This window comes from Scardinius erythrophthalmus (genome assembly GCF_964197995.2).
Source record: "Scardinius erythrophthalmus genome assembly, chromosome: 4".
NCBI lineage: Eukaryota > Metazoa > Chordata > Actinopteri > Cypriniformes > Leuciscidae > Scardinius > Scardinius erythrophthalmus.
This window is the reverse complement of record NC_138224.1, coordinates 7,498,315-7,516,587: the sequence shown is the minus strand read 5'-3', so window position 1 is coordinate 7,516,587 and position 18,273 is coordinate 7,498,315. Positions and strand designations below refer to the sequence as shown.

Here is an 18,273-nt window from a genome sequence, read left to right as displayed (position 1 = left end):
GGTTGATGTAAGAATCCAAAGTCAGATTGATATTAACCTCCAACGTTGGACAGACATTGTATTGTGTTTGAAAATGAAAACGGGTTGATGTCAGAAACCAACATCACCCGACTTTTATTTCCAGCCAAAATCCAACGTCTGTCCGACGAAGGATGTTGACGTCAACCCGACTTCGGGTTCTGACGTCAAACCGTTTCCAGAACAAATAATACTCTGGTAAAGTACAGATACTCAAAAAGTGTAGGCCTACTTAAGTACAGTATTCAAGTAAATGTACTTTGTTACTGTCCACCTCTGGATCTAGAACAGTAAAATTCTATTCATGTGTGTATACCAGCATCAATCACATGATGTTCTAGATATCTATAATAAAATTTCAACATTTTCGAACATTAGAACTATCCTAAAGTCTTGAGCGTCAGAACATTTCAGTGATCTAGAACAGTAAAATTATATTCATGTGTGAATATCAGCATCAAACAGAGACAATGTTCTAGATATCAGTAACGAAGAGAACAATTTCAACATTCTAGAAGAACATTAGAACTCTCCCGTGTCTTGAGCATCAGAACATTTCAGTGATCTAGAACAGTAACGTTATATTCATGTGTGAATATCAGCATCAAAACACCTCCAATGTTCTAGATATCTATAATGTAGGCAAACATTTCAACATTCTAGAACATTAGAACTTTGCTATGTCTTGAGCATCAGAACATTCCAGTGATCTAGAACAGTAACGTTATATTCATGTGTGAATACCAGCATCAAAGCAGCTCCAATGTGCTAGATATCTATAATGTAGGCAAACATTTCAACATTCTAGAACATTAGAACTCTCCCGTGTCTTGAGCATCAGAACATTTCAGTGATCTAGAACAGTAACGTTATATTCATGTGTGAATATCAGCATCAAAACACCTCCAATGTTCTAGATATCTATAATGTAGGCAAACATTTCAACATTCTAGAACATTAGAACTTTGCTATGTCTTGAGCATCAGAACATTCCAGTGATCTAGAACAGTAACGTTATATTCATGTGTGAATATCAGCATCAAAACACCTCCAGTGTTCTAGATATCTATAATGTAGGCAAACATTTCAACATTCTAGAACATTAGAACTTCGCTATGTCTTGAGCATCAGAACATTCCAGTGATCTAGAACAGTAACGTTATATTCATGTGTGAATATCAGCATCAAAGCAGCTCCAATGTTCTAGATATCTATAATGTAGGCAAACATTTCAACATTCAAGAACATTAGAACTCTCCCATGTCTTGAGCATCAGAACATTCCAGTGATCTAGAACAGTAAAATTATCTTCATGTGTGATTATCAGGAACAAAATATATCCAATGTTTTAGACTATTAGATATCTATAACATAGGCATAAGCTTTCAGCATTCCATGACATTTTAATATGAACTTCAGCAGAACACGCAAGGATTCTAGAACAAAGGATTTCCTTCATTGTTCTAAAACAAGATTTCGCAGGGATGTCATAGAATTACTCTGTGTTCTCTGAAGAACCTTTCAGTGAGCAGTTCTTAAAATTATCATTTTTCTTAGTGTGAACATCATATGATTAATCTAAAGAACCCTTTTACACTATGAATAACCTTGAATGCACTGAAATGGTTCCATGGATGTTCTTCATGAAGCCACAGATTCTGATAAACAATCTTTAATTTTAGAGTGTATAAACAACTCTCTTCATGTGTGACCTCAGCATCAGCACATTCCCATGATTCTATACATTAGAACTCCCCTCATGAACCTCAGAACACTCACATAATTCTAGAAGAGTAGAATCCTGAAAGCCCAGATGGATCGATAAAGATGGGCTAACCTCAGATTAAACCCAGATTTCAACCCTGGTTTGTTTCTCTGGGGATTTATACAGAAGTATATCAGTCCAGATCAATGCAGCTGTCTGAACTAGGGGTTAAAATGGCTGTTAATCTATCTAGTTGAACACTGATGGCTACCCTAACAGCTGAAGCAGGGCTGAATCCGTGCATACGAAACCCAGGTCAGGACGGACAGCAGAGATGGACTGTGTGTGTGTGTTTAGCTGTTAGTGAGCGCTAAATGGTTCAATTGCACATTAAAAGAATAATACTTCTTTGTTTAGAACTTTCCCGACTAACAGGGAATGTTCTGACAAGGTTATCTAAAGTTATGAACAAATGTTCTTCCAGTAACATTTATATAATGTTAGTTCAAAGTGATCTGGTCTTTAATAATGTTCTCAAAATTGTTTGTTTTTAAATGTTACTACTTGTTTCAGAATGTTTAGAGAATGTTCAAAAGTAACATTCCCATAATGTTTGAAGAATTATCAAATGTTTCCTTAATGTTCGCAGTAAAAATGTAAAAAGGTACGATTTTTTTTTTTTGTTAGCTGGGTTGTGTGTACATAATATGATTTCGTATTGTATGTACATTAAATATGCTTAAAAAGTGTGAGACAAACAAGAAATTCTTTTTTTTAATACATATTTTCTCTTTTTCTCCACTCAAGTCTCACTAAAGCGTTCACCACGTTTAGGTCACTTTCCCAAGAGCCTGTCTCCCCCTTCCCAAACAGATAAAAAATAGAGAAAGTAGGAAAAAAAGAATTGAGTGGTTTAAGGCAGGACACCATCTGTCCTCCGCCATAAAGGACCAAGGACATCTTGCGGTGTTTGTGTGTGTGTGAGTGGGAGGGTGAGATTGTGAAGTGGTTTGCTGGCCCAACAGAGGGGCTAGAGGTGAGAGATTTGGAGAATGAAGGGGTGAAACAGAGAAAGGCTGAGTGGCTGCTCACAGAATTCCTGCTAAGAGTGAAGCAGTCTGCGCTGTCGCTGGTGCTCCATTTAAAGCTGCCTCTGTGTGTGTGTGTGTGAGTGTGTGTGTGTGTGTGATTAGTGGACCCCCAATTGTTAGCGATCTCCTAAAGCTGCCTCTTGCAGCTGTGACCCCCGCGACCCTGTGGCACCATGGCAACCGTGAGACCTCCATCCTCTCCCAAAACTCCCATTAGTTTCCAGTGTCATCTTGTCTATCTAAAAGACCAAAATAATTCAAAACATAGGCAACTGTAAAACTGGCCTCATTTTACATCCAAAAGGGGGATTTCTCAGCAATGCAATAAAATAACCATTTCTGGCTCCCCAAAGAACCTTTCAGTGAACAGTTCTTAAAATAACCAATGTTTTCTTAGTGTAATGAACACTTTAAAAGTGTGGAAAGAACCTTTTTACACTATAAAGAACATTTTGTGCAATGAAAAGGTTCTTCATGGAACCATTAATGCCAATAAAGAATCTTAATTTTCAAGAGGAAGTTGTAATCTGTTTCTAGATTTGTGCACAAATACATATGTATCCCTTTAAATAACTATTCCACATTGTAAGATGTACTAGTTATTTTCTGCCAGGACATTATTTGTTAGGTTTACGGCCATTTACTTTAACCATGCAACACAATGCAATGAGTAATTCAAGATATGGAAAATTCCTTCATATAACCACAGTATATTGTGCCCTATTATGGAATTTCTTATAGTGCAGGTTCACATAAAAATTATTTTGAGTTGTCCCTTAATCTATAAAAATCACATTTGAATTATTTCTACCATATAAAACAACTGAAGTTTGAACTAAAATTTACTTTAAAAATTTAAAATTAACTACTTAAAAACTCAACTTTTCTTTACCATTAACCCAAGTATCTGCCAAATATCAAGTTACAACACGTATTAACTGTTGCAAAACCATGTTAATATGAGAAACCCTTAAAATATTTTTTTTGTCATAAATTTCTTGTTTTGATGATAGTGATGGCTGATTTTACAGTATTTTGGCAGAAGCTATAGTTTCTATGTTAATTTTTTTAAGGGGAGGACAGCAGAAGTGAAAAATGTCTCTGGGATGATACAGTTTGTCTTCATCAAACGGAAAGAAATAAAGATAAATTGACGAAATAGCCGTAACAGAAGGGGAACAGAGTACCATGACACATGCTAGTGTCGTTCGACTACATTTCCATACACAAAGCAATTCATGTACACACACACTCAACCTCCCAGCAGTGGCTAATGAGATGGTTCTTCTGCTCAAAACAGTCAGAGTGTGTTTAATGAAAAGTGGTGTGTGTGTGTGTGTGTGTGTGTGTTAAATGAAAGTGTAATTACTTTGTGTATATTAACAGATGTGCTCTGTTTGCCATGGTCCAGTGCAAACGGACCGAGGGCTGTTTCATGAGATTGTGTGTGTGTGTGTGTGTGTGTGTGTGTGTATGTGTGTGCTAATGTGTGTGTCTATGATGGCTGTGAGAATACTTCATAAATTCACTTGCGTGTCTGTGGAGGTCAGCGTGTCTCATAACGACCCTCAGTGTTAGCAATAAATGCTAACTCGTTTTATTGCTAAAATGCGCCCTATAAAACGCCACAGCAGCACAGCACCAAGTGTGTCTTAATGTAGACATTATAAACTAATGCTCTCTTTGGGATAAACCACTCTTAAAAAATAAAGGTTCCAAAAAGTAGGTTTTGCAGTGATGCCATATCAGAACCATTTTTGGTTCCCCAAAGAACCGTTCAGTGAACAGTTCTTAGAAGAACGATTTTTTCCCTATAGCGTCGAGAACATTTTAAAAACAAAGGTTCTTTATTGGCATCTGTGGTTCCAGGAAGAACCCATATGGAACTTTTACATTGCACAAAAGTTTTTTTTATAGTGGAAATCTTTAGATTTTTTAAATGTTCTTTACACTAGAAAAAATGGTTCTTTTAAGCTGCTCACTGAGATGTTCTTAGGGAAACCAAAAATGGTTCTTCTGTGGCATAACCACCTTATGAAACCTTTATTTTTAAGAATATTTTGTTCAATGTAAAGGCACGGATGTTAAAGTGTCTTCATGGAACCATTGATGCCAATAACAACCTTTATTTTAACCAAGGAGGTCTGTGTCCTTCTTGAATACAAATGAATGCAAACAGAAATTTGATGCTTGAGGCTTGTGTGTGTGTTTGTGTGCACATGAGCCAATGCGAAATCTCCTGTCACTGTCAACCGGCACACATCACATACTGTTTTTCTGGAACGTTCTGCTCTTGTTTGTTTGTGTGCTTGAATGTTAATGAAGTGGGAGCCCAGCCGCTGTTTACAGGCTGGAACAGTCGTTCCAGGAGTCTGACCTCCTTAGAGGGACATGCAACACTTTGTGAATGAGGAATGTGTGTGTGTGTATTGTTGTGTGCAATTATGTGTATGCGCCTGTGTGTTTCAGGATGTGTAGGTGTGTGTGTTGGTCTGAGGAAGGGAAAAAAGAGGCACTCACTGCTCCTATTGAACTTGACCTGCAGGCCTGATCAATGTAGCACAGCGTGTGACGGAATGAGAGAGCCGACTTATTACCCTGGAGAAAGAGCGAGGAGAGAGAGAGATGATGGAAGGCAAGACACTTTAGTTAAAGGCAGAATCTTGAAGGGGTAAAGAGAGCCGACGGGAAAAAAAAATGTAGTGCAGCATTTGTATTTCTCCTTTGCTGAGTCTGTGTATTTCCATTACTCAGAAGAGGACGCTCTGTGAGGTTCATTTGCACACAAGAAAAGCTCTTTGATCTGTGTTATAGGATGTTTAAAACTGCTGAGTTTGCCCCAGATTAGCTCTCTTGTTTTATTATCTTAGCAGAGATGAATTCAGGGATGAATGATCGTTGCAAAGGTTGTCCACCATTCTCTTTCCTTTTGCTTTTCTATATGCATCCTGCTCAATTTAATAGTCAGGATGTTTTGTTTACATTTTGTTGAGCGTGTTTAAGACCATATTAGGTTCAGGTGTCTGATTCTGATACAGATTCTTACAGATGTTATTCAGACTCTAATCTTGATCCTGGTTTCGATTCTGACTCTGATTCTGATCCTGACTGTTCTCACAAGTGATATCTGTAAAGATTGATAACTACTGTATATGAGCGTCCACACCAATGAACAATAACATTCTGTTATTCTATGTTGCTTCTGATTGGCTGTCAATATTTTTTTATTGTTCATCAGCTAGAAAAAATAGTTTTGAAAGTGATTTCAATAATATTGTTCCTCTGTGTTGTTATCATTATGAGGTTATCATACAATTAGTATTATTATAGTATTAGTTATTGTTAGTTATCACCCTTGGTGTGAACAGGCCTTGATTCTAATTTTGTTCCTGATTCGAATCTTGATCCTTTGATTAAGGGTGTGTTCACATTTGGCAGGTTTGGTTCGAATACATTTTCATGGGAACACATTTTCAGTGGGAAAGAACTCAGACCGAAGATGCAGCAGCAGATTTTTCTTTGTGTGTGATGGAGGAATTCTTGGCACTGTTTTGATTCCTTTACATATCTCTCAGTTCTCAGCTAGTCAAAATACCATCATATGTATGCACATACAACCAGCATATTTAGCCCAGAACACAGCATTGTTTTTTAAATTCGGTAAGTTCGGCCACAAAATCTCTCAAAAGAGAGAAAAAAAAATGGTCAAAAATGGTCTCCAAAGCTTTTTTTGTTGTTGTTGTTGATTTGATTTGATTTGATTTATTTATTTAAAAGGGACAACGCACATTAATCAACATGAGGACGAAGTCCAAAATGTAAATGTGCCAGATTTAGCCATGCAGGCTAAATATCTTTAGCTTAAAGATTCGAAAAATTCTAAGCGAACCAGGACTAAATGTATAATTTTCTTTTGTGGCCCGGACCAAAATAACCAAGAGAATCGAACAACAAGTGTGGACACTGATTTTGAGTTTTATTTTAGATTCTGTTCCTGACTCTGATTTGTTTCCTAGTGGCCAAATGTAAGTCTTTGAGTAGTTCTGATTGGCTGCATCCAAAAGCTTAGAAAAGCTGCCTTCAGAGGACGGACTCCAAGGTAGGAAGGCATCAAGGCACGTCCCAATCCAATGTTAGCTTCACTGTCTCCTGAGATACCTTAATCTGATTGATTTTTGAAGGCAGCATGTATCCTTCACTGCCTTTGATATCCCACAATTCTGTGCTTTCCATTCTGTGACAGTCAAAAATAAAGATGGCATCTGAAAGTTGCCATTGGTGGTCAGTTTGTGTACGTTTCTGACCAACGTTTTCCACTTCTGATGTAATTTCTGGTGATAAATTTCGAATGTAGTAATTAAATATTTGTTAATTTCTCACCAAAGCTCGCTCTATTTTGCTGTAGATCATTAAACCGTTATGCTGCCTGTCTGAAATCAGTTTCGCAAGTGCGCAAACGCTGCCTGCAAAGTCATTGCCTCATAGGTCAGTTAGGTAACAAGTCACATGCCTGTTTTTGGACACAGCCATTGACTGTTAATGCAGCAAAGCATCATGGGAATGTGCTGTTTTTGGTCTCTCTCTCTTGTAGGAGTGTATTTAATTGGGTTTAATTGGGTATTTATATATATTTTTAGGTTTTTAGTACCATGGGCTGCTTTGTCAAGTAGTACTTGTGCAGTCAAGGCTGTGAGAGCGATGGTTGATCTGGGTAGAACTATTTACCCATAACTCTGCATACAGTGCACATCAGGTGTGTGTGTGTGTGTGTGTGTGTGCATAAGGCACTGATGCCTGATCTCTCTGATTATCCTCCCACGGCAACAGTGGCCTGATTGTCATGGTTACGGTCATGGTTAAGGTCACCGATACGCCTGTCTGGGGCGTGATGTAAATTAGAGGTTGTGGTTTTTATCAAGGGTCACCGTCCTGGGTCCTGACCCTCTGTTGGCCTTTTCTCACCTGTTTGTGATCGATGGATCTGGAAGGTTTGATTGATTGCCCCTCAAAATTGCCACAGGAGCAAACTAAGATACTTATCAGCACACGCTCATTTGACTTCCTGTGAGGTCACAGATGTCGGTGCATGTGCAACTGTATGTGTCTTCAAATAGTATATGTTGACTGTCTGCTTGCAGTGTGATTTCTAAATCAATTGCACGGCTGCCAATAGTAATTGATGTGGCTTTGAGTAGCAGAAGGCCGTCCCACCCACAAGATCCCTCAAATTCAATTTGGAATCAGAAGGCAGAGAAGAGGTGAGCGACTCAATATCTCATTCATTTCAACAACACACAAACACACACGGACGCACACACATCACAAATACCCCAGAAATAGACCCCCACCACTGCTACCCCACATAAAACCTCAGATCTCAAGAGCAGGACTTATTAAAGACCACTTGCCCAAAGTAAATCCCCCCATGCCCTACTCTCCACGCATGCCGGGTAATGACTTGGCTTGAGTTTTAATGTCTACCACTGCCCCTGGGAAGACAACGTGCATCTTTTTTTTTCATTGTAAAGCTCACAAAACAACCCTGGCATTCATCAGGAACGCTAAACGTTAAATACTCACTGAAAATGTTCATCAACCTCCTGCTCCCTTCACTCCTCCTGCCTGTTAGTGAGTGAGGAGGAGAAGGAGAGAGTGTGATAGAGGAAACGCTCCAGTGCTCGGAGTCGCAGTGCCCCCGAACTCTAACCCGTGATAGATTGGATGCTCCTGCAGCGTGACAGACGAGCGATTGATGGAAGGAATGGCGGATAGATGAAGGGAGAAGCGTTGAGAGATGGTGTGAGGGGAAAACAGGAGGGAAAGAAGCTTGAAGCGGGTGCTTTCTTTAATTGTATACAGTAAATGTAAAATGTTATTTTACCTTTATTGGAACAATAAAGATGTTATTAATATTATATAAATTAAATAATTATAATTATACAATTATATAAATTATTTACATTTAAAAATGATAACAAATAGTTTAAGATCACTGTCAGATATTCCAACTTCAAAACAAACTGTATTGACAGCATCTGTGAATGAAGTTGAGTTACCACAGAAAACGATTTTGACTCATTTCTCAGTTTATAAAAAACAAAGTTTTTACAGCAATGCACTTTCTGTTATTTCGGTGTTCTTTATTGGCATCAGTGGTTCCATGAAGAACACTGAAAAAAATTATTCGTTGAATTTAATAAAAATTTGTATGCTAAGTGGTTGCACACAATTGATTTTAGCTACATTTAAACAAATGCATTAAGTTGAACTTAATCAATTTTAGTTCAACTTAATGCATTTGTTTAAATGTAGCTAAAATCAATTGTGTCCAACCACTTAGCATACAAATTTTTATTAAATTCAACCAATCATTTTTTTTCAGTGAACCTTTAACATCCATAGAACATTTCCATTGCACAAAAGGTTCTTTACATTGGAAAAAGGTTATATAGATATTCTTTGAAGAACTGTTTACTGAAATATTTTTTGGGAATCCAAAAATGGTGTTTGGCATCATTGCGAAAACCCCCATTTGGAACCTTTATATTTAGGAGTGGTGTACCTGTGGCTCAAACAATCAGGGTTTGATCAAAATATATAACTTAAATGTAGTTCATATTAAATATAAATATATAAAATATATAACTAATATATAAACGGGCACTACCCTTACGAAAAAAGAAGTATACTTCAAGTTAATTTTATGAAATATACTTAAGTAATGTTCAAGTATATTTTTAAGTATACTTTATGTAGTAAGTATATTAATATCAATGTGTACTTGTAGTAAACTTCTAAGTGTACTATTTCAATACTGCTTGGCGCTAAATTGGCCCACTTTTAGTATATAAAAGTATACGTTTAAGTGTGTAACAGCAGTAAACTTTAAGTACACAACTAGGTTTCTCATTTGTAATGCATCTGTACTACAAGTAAACTTATAAGTATACCAGTAGTTTACTATTTTAATACAAGTAGTAGGCTACATTAGTTTATAAAAAGTAATACTAAACTAGTTTAGAATAGTTTATACTGCAAGTATACTTGTAAGTTTTCTTCAAGTGAACATAACATTATAGTTTACTATTTCTATATTATTTTTGCACTTACTACTATGTTCAAATGTAGATATTATTTTTTATAGTTAAAAAATACCTTTAAATGTACTTTAAATAATTTTAAGCTTTTTTGAATGTCGGTAAGTTTCATTAAGAAAGGCAACATTTTAAACAAAAGAGTTGAGAAAATCCCATTTTTTGTCAAAGACTACGCCTTGATCAGATTCTGAACGATGATCAAAACACAGATGGAGATCGAGTCCAACACCACCAAAGCTACACAGTCGTTTTCTCTTCATGGGTTCGATGTTTCATTTGGTAACATTAAGCATTTTTGATTTACATTTAATGTTTGATGGTCACGTTATTTTACATTTGCGTGAGCAATCTTCTATCACTTGTTTCAACTTTTTCTTCTCCTGTGTTTTGATCCAGAGATTCTGTACTAGAAGATGTGTCATATAGGGCCCCCTTCCGTTTAACAGTGAAAACATGGATAGATGGAAAATTCATTCAAAGGTGGGGAAAAAGTAATGTAGAATTATAATAAATCCCTATGTACACTACCAGTGGACTACACAAAAATTCAGAGATGCAGAATTAGAAACATATCTGTTTTATATCAATATTCTAATCAATATTTTCAAACAATGCAAGTTTCATAAGACTGTATATGAAAAACTATGTAAAAAAAGTATATTTAATAGGCTACTCGATCAAAAGAGTTAACACAACTACAAGCCAAGTATACTTTGAATACTTAATTATACTTTTAAGTATATCTCAAGCACACTTAAGCATAATTTAAAGTATATTTCTGAGAAATACATAAAGTATATTTCTGAGAAGTATGTAAAATTTAGACTGAAAGTATACTTTCTTATTTTAGTTTAAAAGAAGTATACTAATAGAACTCTTGAATAAACTTATTTTTTTGTAAGGGTACACCTGTTCAACTGCTTGTTAATGCAAATATCAATCACGTGGTTGCAACTCAATGCATTCTTTTGGCATGGACAAGACGAGCTGCTGAAGTTCAAACTGAGCATCAGAAGAAAGGTGATTTAAGTGACTTTGTTAAATCTATGCCACAAAGAATTAAGGCAGTCCTGAAGGCAAAAGGGATCCAACCCCGGTAGCAAGGTGCACCAAATAAAGTGGCTGGTGAGTGTAAATGTAAAAAGTTATTCAATAATTTGAATATTCTAGGCAGAGGAAGTTCTATTTATGTGTTGCTGACATAATTCCTGTGGGTATTTTGCGTTACTTTACTTGCCTTTCATGGTTATAAGATAAGCTGAAAGATTTGCAGGGACGAGATAAGTGATTTTATCACACTATTATTTTACACTTTATTTATTGATTTTTGTTCAATTTACCAATTGAGGGACAAATGACAATCATTTTTCTGTGGTAATCGACAGCATCTAAAGTTTGTTTTGAACCCAGACTACTGTACTGAGATAATATTGAATATTCATGATCAAATCCTTATTATTCATAGACTTCCACAAAATATTCATGATATCAGTGCCTCTGGCTATCATGTGTTTTCAGAGCACAGAAATGATTCTTCACTAATTTCATCTGAGATCTAATCTTATCAAAATTCTGGCAGTGCGGAAGGCCCGACTCGAGGTTTGTGTGTCTCTGTAATGGAATTTGTTTCACTGCACAGAGTTTAAGCACAGCTAGTGATTCAGTGCAGCAGGGCATCTGGGTCTCTCTCTCTCTCTCTCTCTCTCTTCCGGCCTCCACGGCACAAGCGTCATTTGTTGACTGGCAGGCAGTGTGCCAGGAGCAGCATCAGTAAAATGCTGCTGAATTATACAGCCTTTACGACTCACGCTATAAAGCAGCCGTTTAAGGGGAACATCGCCATTTAAAGCAAAGACATAGTGTTGCTGTTTAAAGCTTTTATTGTCCATAAAACACACTCACATTGATTGTCAGGGAAGGACCCTTCACTATAGGTTGAGCATAAGAACTTAAAATGAATGTGAAACAGGTGTGTGTGTATTCTTATAGGGATGTTTCAGGTGTATGTGCATGCTAAACATGATAATTCCTCTGTATATTCCTCAAATATATTTCTTTAATGATATATTGTTTGTGTGTTTGTGTGTATGTGTATATAAATATATATATATACACACACACACACATATATATATATATAATACATCAATTAGTTAAATCACATACGTATCTACACAATGCATCTCTCTCTCTCTCTCTCTCTCTCTCTCTCTCTCTCTCTCTCTCTCTCTCTCTCTCTCTCTCTCTCTCTATATATATATATATAAGCTAGTTGCTTATATGTGAATATGCATAATTTCACACCAAAATTAAAAGAATTAAGTCATTTTATTTTGTTTACAGAAAATAATGATTATGATTTTTTCAATGTGACATTTTCATTAAATTTAGAAAATGAATGCATAATTGTAATGCTATTTTTTTATTATATATTATTAAAGTAATTTAAAGTAAATTATTAATATATCATGTTAGTATTAGTTGTACTGCCTTTATATTCATAATTAAAAAGACCATTTTACTTTATCACTAGCCTAGAAGTAATGATAATCTATTGAGAATCATAGTTGAGAATATGGCAATTACAACAAAACTCATTATGGTAATGAGAATTTAAAAGGATAATGTGCGTAATTGTTATTAATATAATGTCACAAAGCAAAAATATATATTTTTTGCTATATTATAATATATATATATATAATTTCTTATTTTTTTGTGCATGGTTTTAGTTTCATTCACCCATGTGTGTGTGTGTGTGTGTGTGTGTGTGTGTGTGTGTGTGTGTGTGTGTGTGTGTGTGTGTGTGCAGGTATTTGTTTGATGAATTGGTGGCTGTTGTTTCTTACTCTCTGTAAAGCTGTTTAAGAATCCAGTCACATTCTAGACCGGCAGTAAAAGAGCCCTCTCCCCCTCCTCTCTCTCTCTCTCTCTCTCTCTCTCTCTCTCTCTCTCTCTCTCTCTCTCTCTCTCTCCTCCCCTTCATCGTTTTCTCCTTCCCTGTAGCTCTTTCACACTCCTTTCTCTGTGTGCCCCCCTTTACCTCCCCCACCTCGCTCTCTCTCTCTCTCTTTCTCTCCGTGCAGCTGATAAACCCTCTCACTGCGTTTCCAGGTCTGCCACCCTCACATCAGCTAGACACTGATCTCTGCCAAGCTGTCAATCAAACACGGTACAGACGACTGATACGCAGGTGAGAGACAGACAGCGAGAGAGAGAAAGGAGGAGAAGGAGGAGGAGGAGGGAAGGGTTGCTAAGGTCTCTCTTGATTCCTCACCGTCTCTATGATACACTTTCTCTCCGTTTTATGACTCTCGCCCCTTCATCTTTCTCCTCGTTTCTTGTTTGCGTCTTTTGGTTTTTGTTTAGTTTCGTCTGCCAGTATAAACACACCTGCCTCGTCCTCGCAGGTTTGACACGCCGGTGATTGACAGCCGCACTGAGGTGCGTTCAGTCAGCGCGAGGGTCTGAGGAAGAGAACGAGAGAGCCCACTGACAAACAGTATGGCGTTTTAAATGTCATTCTTCATATCTGTCCACTTCAGAGTGTGTGTTCAACCCGTATCACACTGCAGCAGCCTCAACGCACACACATACGGCGGCCGGAGACCAAAGCAAATCTACTTATTGTGAGCTTCTTTGTATTATTTCTTTTCGTGCTTGACACACAGAAAGTGAATAATCTGGTGCAAGCGATGCGATAGCGACCGAACAAAAGAGAGATTCGTTCAGCAAAATGCCAGTCATCATTTTCAGCAGAATATATCACGGTGATATAACATGCTGGGCATACCATAAAACCATACTATTTGTCATTTATTAATTTTTGGACATAGCATAGGCCTACACTTTAAAAAACGTCAATGTGCCTCTTTCTTTAGAGGTTCTCAACCTTTTTTTTTTTTTTTTTCCTCTCTTTTTTGTGGTCATCTGAACCTTAAAAGAACATGCCGACTTTTTAGGACTTTAGCTTATTCACCGTATCCCCCAGAGTTAGATAAGTCCAGACATACCTTTTTCACCTGTCTGACGCACCCACCGCTAGCCTAGCTTAGCACAAAGACTGGAGGTAAACGGCTCCAGCTAGCATACTGCTCCCAATAAGTGACAAAATAACGCCAACATTTTCCTCTTTACATGTGGTGATTTGTATAGTCACAGCGTGTACAAATAACAAGGTCACATGAGACACAGCCATCTTCTAACCATATACATACTGGGAACTATATTCTCAGAAGGCGAAGCACTGCTACTTCTGCGGAGTGATTTACTCCAACTCTGAGCGAACTCTCTTCTCCTCACCACAGGGCTTCTCAGGAGCTGCAAGCAAAGCACTCCGCCCAAGTAGCAGTGCTTCGCCCTCTTGCCAAATAAATTAAAGTTAGCATGAAATGGAAAGAATGATTTTACTTTCTCCCCTATTGTGATCTGAGTCAAACAGCTTCTTAAACTAGGCTATACAAAATGTTTGGTTGGATGTCGTTTGCTAATAGAGTTCTGTGATGACTTATTTTTATAGGCTAACCCAGAAGTTAGCATCACCCAATATGATATTTGCTTTTGGATTATAGCAGAAAATAAGGTCTGTGACCAAAAGAAGTGGTCTTCATGGTCACACTTCATCATGATAATCTTCACAAATGAACACAACTTCAATGAATTTTGAAACCTAAATACAATCGCCTTCTATAAACAAACTACGCCACGGTCGCCTGACTTCAGCGTCACCATCACTAGCTTCTGACAACTCTTTCAGTCTTTTTTTAAAAACATTTTCCTTGAATGTTCAAGTTATAGTTGTTTGCAAAAGTGTAGGCTATGAAAGCCAACTAGTGAGTAGATGAGTTTACCTGTTCGGCTGGTGATGTTTAATGTCCCTGACAACCTCTGCAGTCCCATTTAGACACTTCAAGACAAGTAAAAGCTTTAAAAAAGGGGACGAGTTTCTGAAATATTTTATTTTGAAGAATAAAACGTGGAAATATCTTGACCTTATTTCAGGTACAGGCTATTTAACCAAAAACCCATTCTAAAAAACCCACTCACTGCATCCGAATATGCTTACTTCCATATAGTAGGTGAAAACCAAATGTGAGCCGAGTAGTATGTCCAAATTCATAGTAGGCTATTCATAAAACATTAGGTGAAAAGTACCTGGATGACCTACTACCTCCGGCGAGATTCTGAAGTGCATTTGATTGACACTTTACTGTCCCATAAGTCCATGGGAGAGGATTTGTGAATGGAGGTGAAGTGACACAACTGATGACGTAGGTCACATGATAATGACAACATGGCAGATGTAGTACGTCCAAATTTCATTCAAATTCATACTATATAGAACATGCTTTTTAACAGTCGCAATGTAAGCTTCATACCAAATGTAGTACCTACTAGGCTATATGCGATTTCGGACACAGCAATTGACTTCGGGACGATGGAACCAGAAATATCGATACAAAATTACATCATCCCTGCTGCACATTACTGCGATCTCATGTAAGGGGGAAGTTGCTTGATGGTATAGATCTTTGCCAGGGAAACTGTTTGAAAACAATAATCCCCTGTGCCAATTCCCATAATATCCACCCTTAAAGGGATAGTTCACTTTGAAAATAAATTTTGATATGTTTTAGCTTACCTCAAGGGCATCCAAGATGTAGGTGTCTTTTTTTCCGCAGTACTTTCAATTTGGATATTTTTAGGTCAAACCGTTCTTGTCTGTCAGTCATATAATGCAGGTCGATGGTCACTGTATCAAAACACAAGCACAGAGTCCAAATTAAAACAATTCCCCATCGTCCAAATTAAACAATTCCCCATCGTAAGTACACATTGATGGCCTAAGACACGAAACGAGCGGTTTTTGTGAGAAAATGAACAGTATTTATATCGTTTTTACCTCTTGTAGCACAGCACGTCCAAATGATCTGACGGCGCGGGCGGGTATAGATGTATACATAGATGTCGCCTTGGCTACGGTTTCATTCCAATGAACTGCAGTAGCGAAGGCGACATCTAGTGTATACATCTATACCCGCTCGCGGGTGGGTATAGATATATACACTAGATGTCGCTTGGCTACGGTTTCGTTCCAATGAACTGCGTAGCCAAGGCAACATCTATGTATACACATCTATACCCGCCCGCGCCGTCAGATCATTTAGACGTGTGCTGTTTTCAAGAGATAACAACGATATAAATACTGTTCGTTTTCTCACACAAACCGCTCGTTTCGTGTCTTAGGCCGTCAATGTGTACTTACGATGGGGAATTGTTTAATTTGGACGATGGGGAATTGTTTTAATTTGGACTCTGTGATTGTGTTTTGATACAGTGACCATCGACCTGCATTATATGACTGACAGACAAGAACGGTTTGACCTAAAAATATAAAAATTGAAAGTACTGCGGAAACAAAGACACCTACATCTTGGATGCCCTTGAGGTAAGCTAAAACATATCAAAAATTAATTTCAAAGTGAACTATCCCTTTAATAGTATTCAAGATTAGTGATCTTAACCTAGATGGATAGTATGCGTATTGGGATGCAAGGATTATTTTTGCGATTCTGTTTGTTGTGTTTGGTACAGAAAATACTTGTCACCTTTAGTTGAGATGTTACCACTTGTCACCTGAGAAAACATTTTCTACAGTGAATTTTGTTCCCAAAATACAGCATGACAAAAGAAAGAGTCGGAAGCAATTACAATTCGCATTATTGTAACATAAAAAATATGATGATAGCGAAAGAGCGTGTGTCTGTCGATGTTGTTCTGGTGGGTGAATAACTGATCAGTTGGAGACATAAGAGCCACCATCATCTGAACAGCTGGAAGTTGGCAGGCTGAACGTTCACGGGGTCACGTTCGGTGCAGCAATAGCATGACATTCAAATTGCACATAAAGCATAATTGCAACCCAAACTGGTGAGGTGTCTCACCATGGCAGGGGCCAAAGAACTTCACCACACTAAATTCAGCTTTATTCAACCATCCATTATGTAATTACACTCACGCATACACACAGACACAAAGACTTGAGCAAATGATCATCTAATTGCAGCGGAGCGGTTAACTGTATGTGTTGCTGTCCTTGTTGATTAGATTCTGTTTCAGTCTTTGCATCTGAATGTGATGTGTGAGGTGTTCGTGTGTTAGCGCATTAGCGAGGTGTCGGAACGAGGGGCCCATCAGCTCGTTAATGAGCAGAAACGCTAATCGTGTTTCACACTGACACAAACGCAATTAAAACATCTGTACCGCGGCGACCTGATCTTGCACGTCTTTCTTTCCTTTCCCTTATTTAGCATTTAATAATGCTAATGTTTTGCAAACAGAGAGCGAGAAATTGCCAAGTGCGGCTGACTGTTATTATGACACCTGTCAATCATATTGGCTTTAAAGTCTTAATTCAGAGCAGTGATATCTCACTTTTCATACATGACAAGAAGATAATAGCCAGTATGAAAGCTGCTGCCATGATGCTAAAGTGTTTAGAGTGATTGTTAGCACTGTGCTAAGTAGTAACATTCTGGTTGTTTGCTAGGTGGTTCCTTGTGAAAAAGAAGTAGTCATAGCATACTTAAAGTCACATACACAATACTCACAGATACACACACACACTGTGTATTTACAAACTTTTATGTTAGATGCGATTAATCGATTTGACAGCACTATTTAAAATGTACTTCAAAGTAAAACTTTAAATTTGACATTATTACAAAGTGCCTGTCTTAAAAGTGCACTTAAGTGTGTTAAGAAACATTGTCATGAAAGTGTTCTCTCTGTAATATTAATTTCATTAATATTATACGATGTGTGCATACTGTACACTACAAGTGCACATTCAATACAATTAAGTGCACTTCTTTTTCACAATGGGTCTCTAAATCCCTAAGGTATCTATTTTTCCTATGTGTCAAAGTCGGATTGTCTAGAAAAGTAACACGTCTCTCTTCAAAAACGCCACTTTTTGGGATAGTGGTTTGTTTAAATCCCTAACTCTAAATATAAGCAATAGTAATAGTGATGATTGCGTTGCATGAAAATAATAAGCATAATCAATGCATTAGGATACAACTATTGATATGCATTTGTGGTCAAACACACTCAGCATGCAGAAAAGGCCTTTAACAACCCAAAGAAAGGCACATGTCTCTGCAGGGGAGTGGGGTTTCTCATTTATTATGACAAATTAAAACCATTTAGATTATGATATTCTAAAGCTTAGAGATCTGTTAGAAAAACCCACCCGCGCTGCCTCGCTCTCTCCGTCTCTCCGTCCCACCCACAGCCCTCCCTCATCCACTCTAAAATGATGCATGGATGGTCGGCCCGGTGTTGTCCTTGTGATGGATTA

At 37.6% G+C, this 18,273-nt stretch overlaps 1 protein-coding gene across 1 annotated transcript in view; it reads left to right on the top strand.

The window, feature by feature from the left end:
• Positions 1-10,105: 10,105 nt before the first annotated feature.
• The window catches only part of LOC308689041 (G-protein coupled receptor family C group 6 member A-like), a gene marked incomplete at both ends in the record, with an annotated part of 13,725 nt that continues 5,557 nt past the window's right edge, over positions 10,106-18,273 (top strand). Inside the window, 2 exon segments of the mRNA XM_081362594.1 lie at positions 10,106-10,190; positions 13,026-13,104. Coding sequence (XP_081218720.1) covers positions 10,106-10,190; positions 13,026-13,104 — 164 coding nt within the window.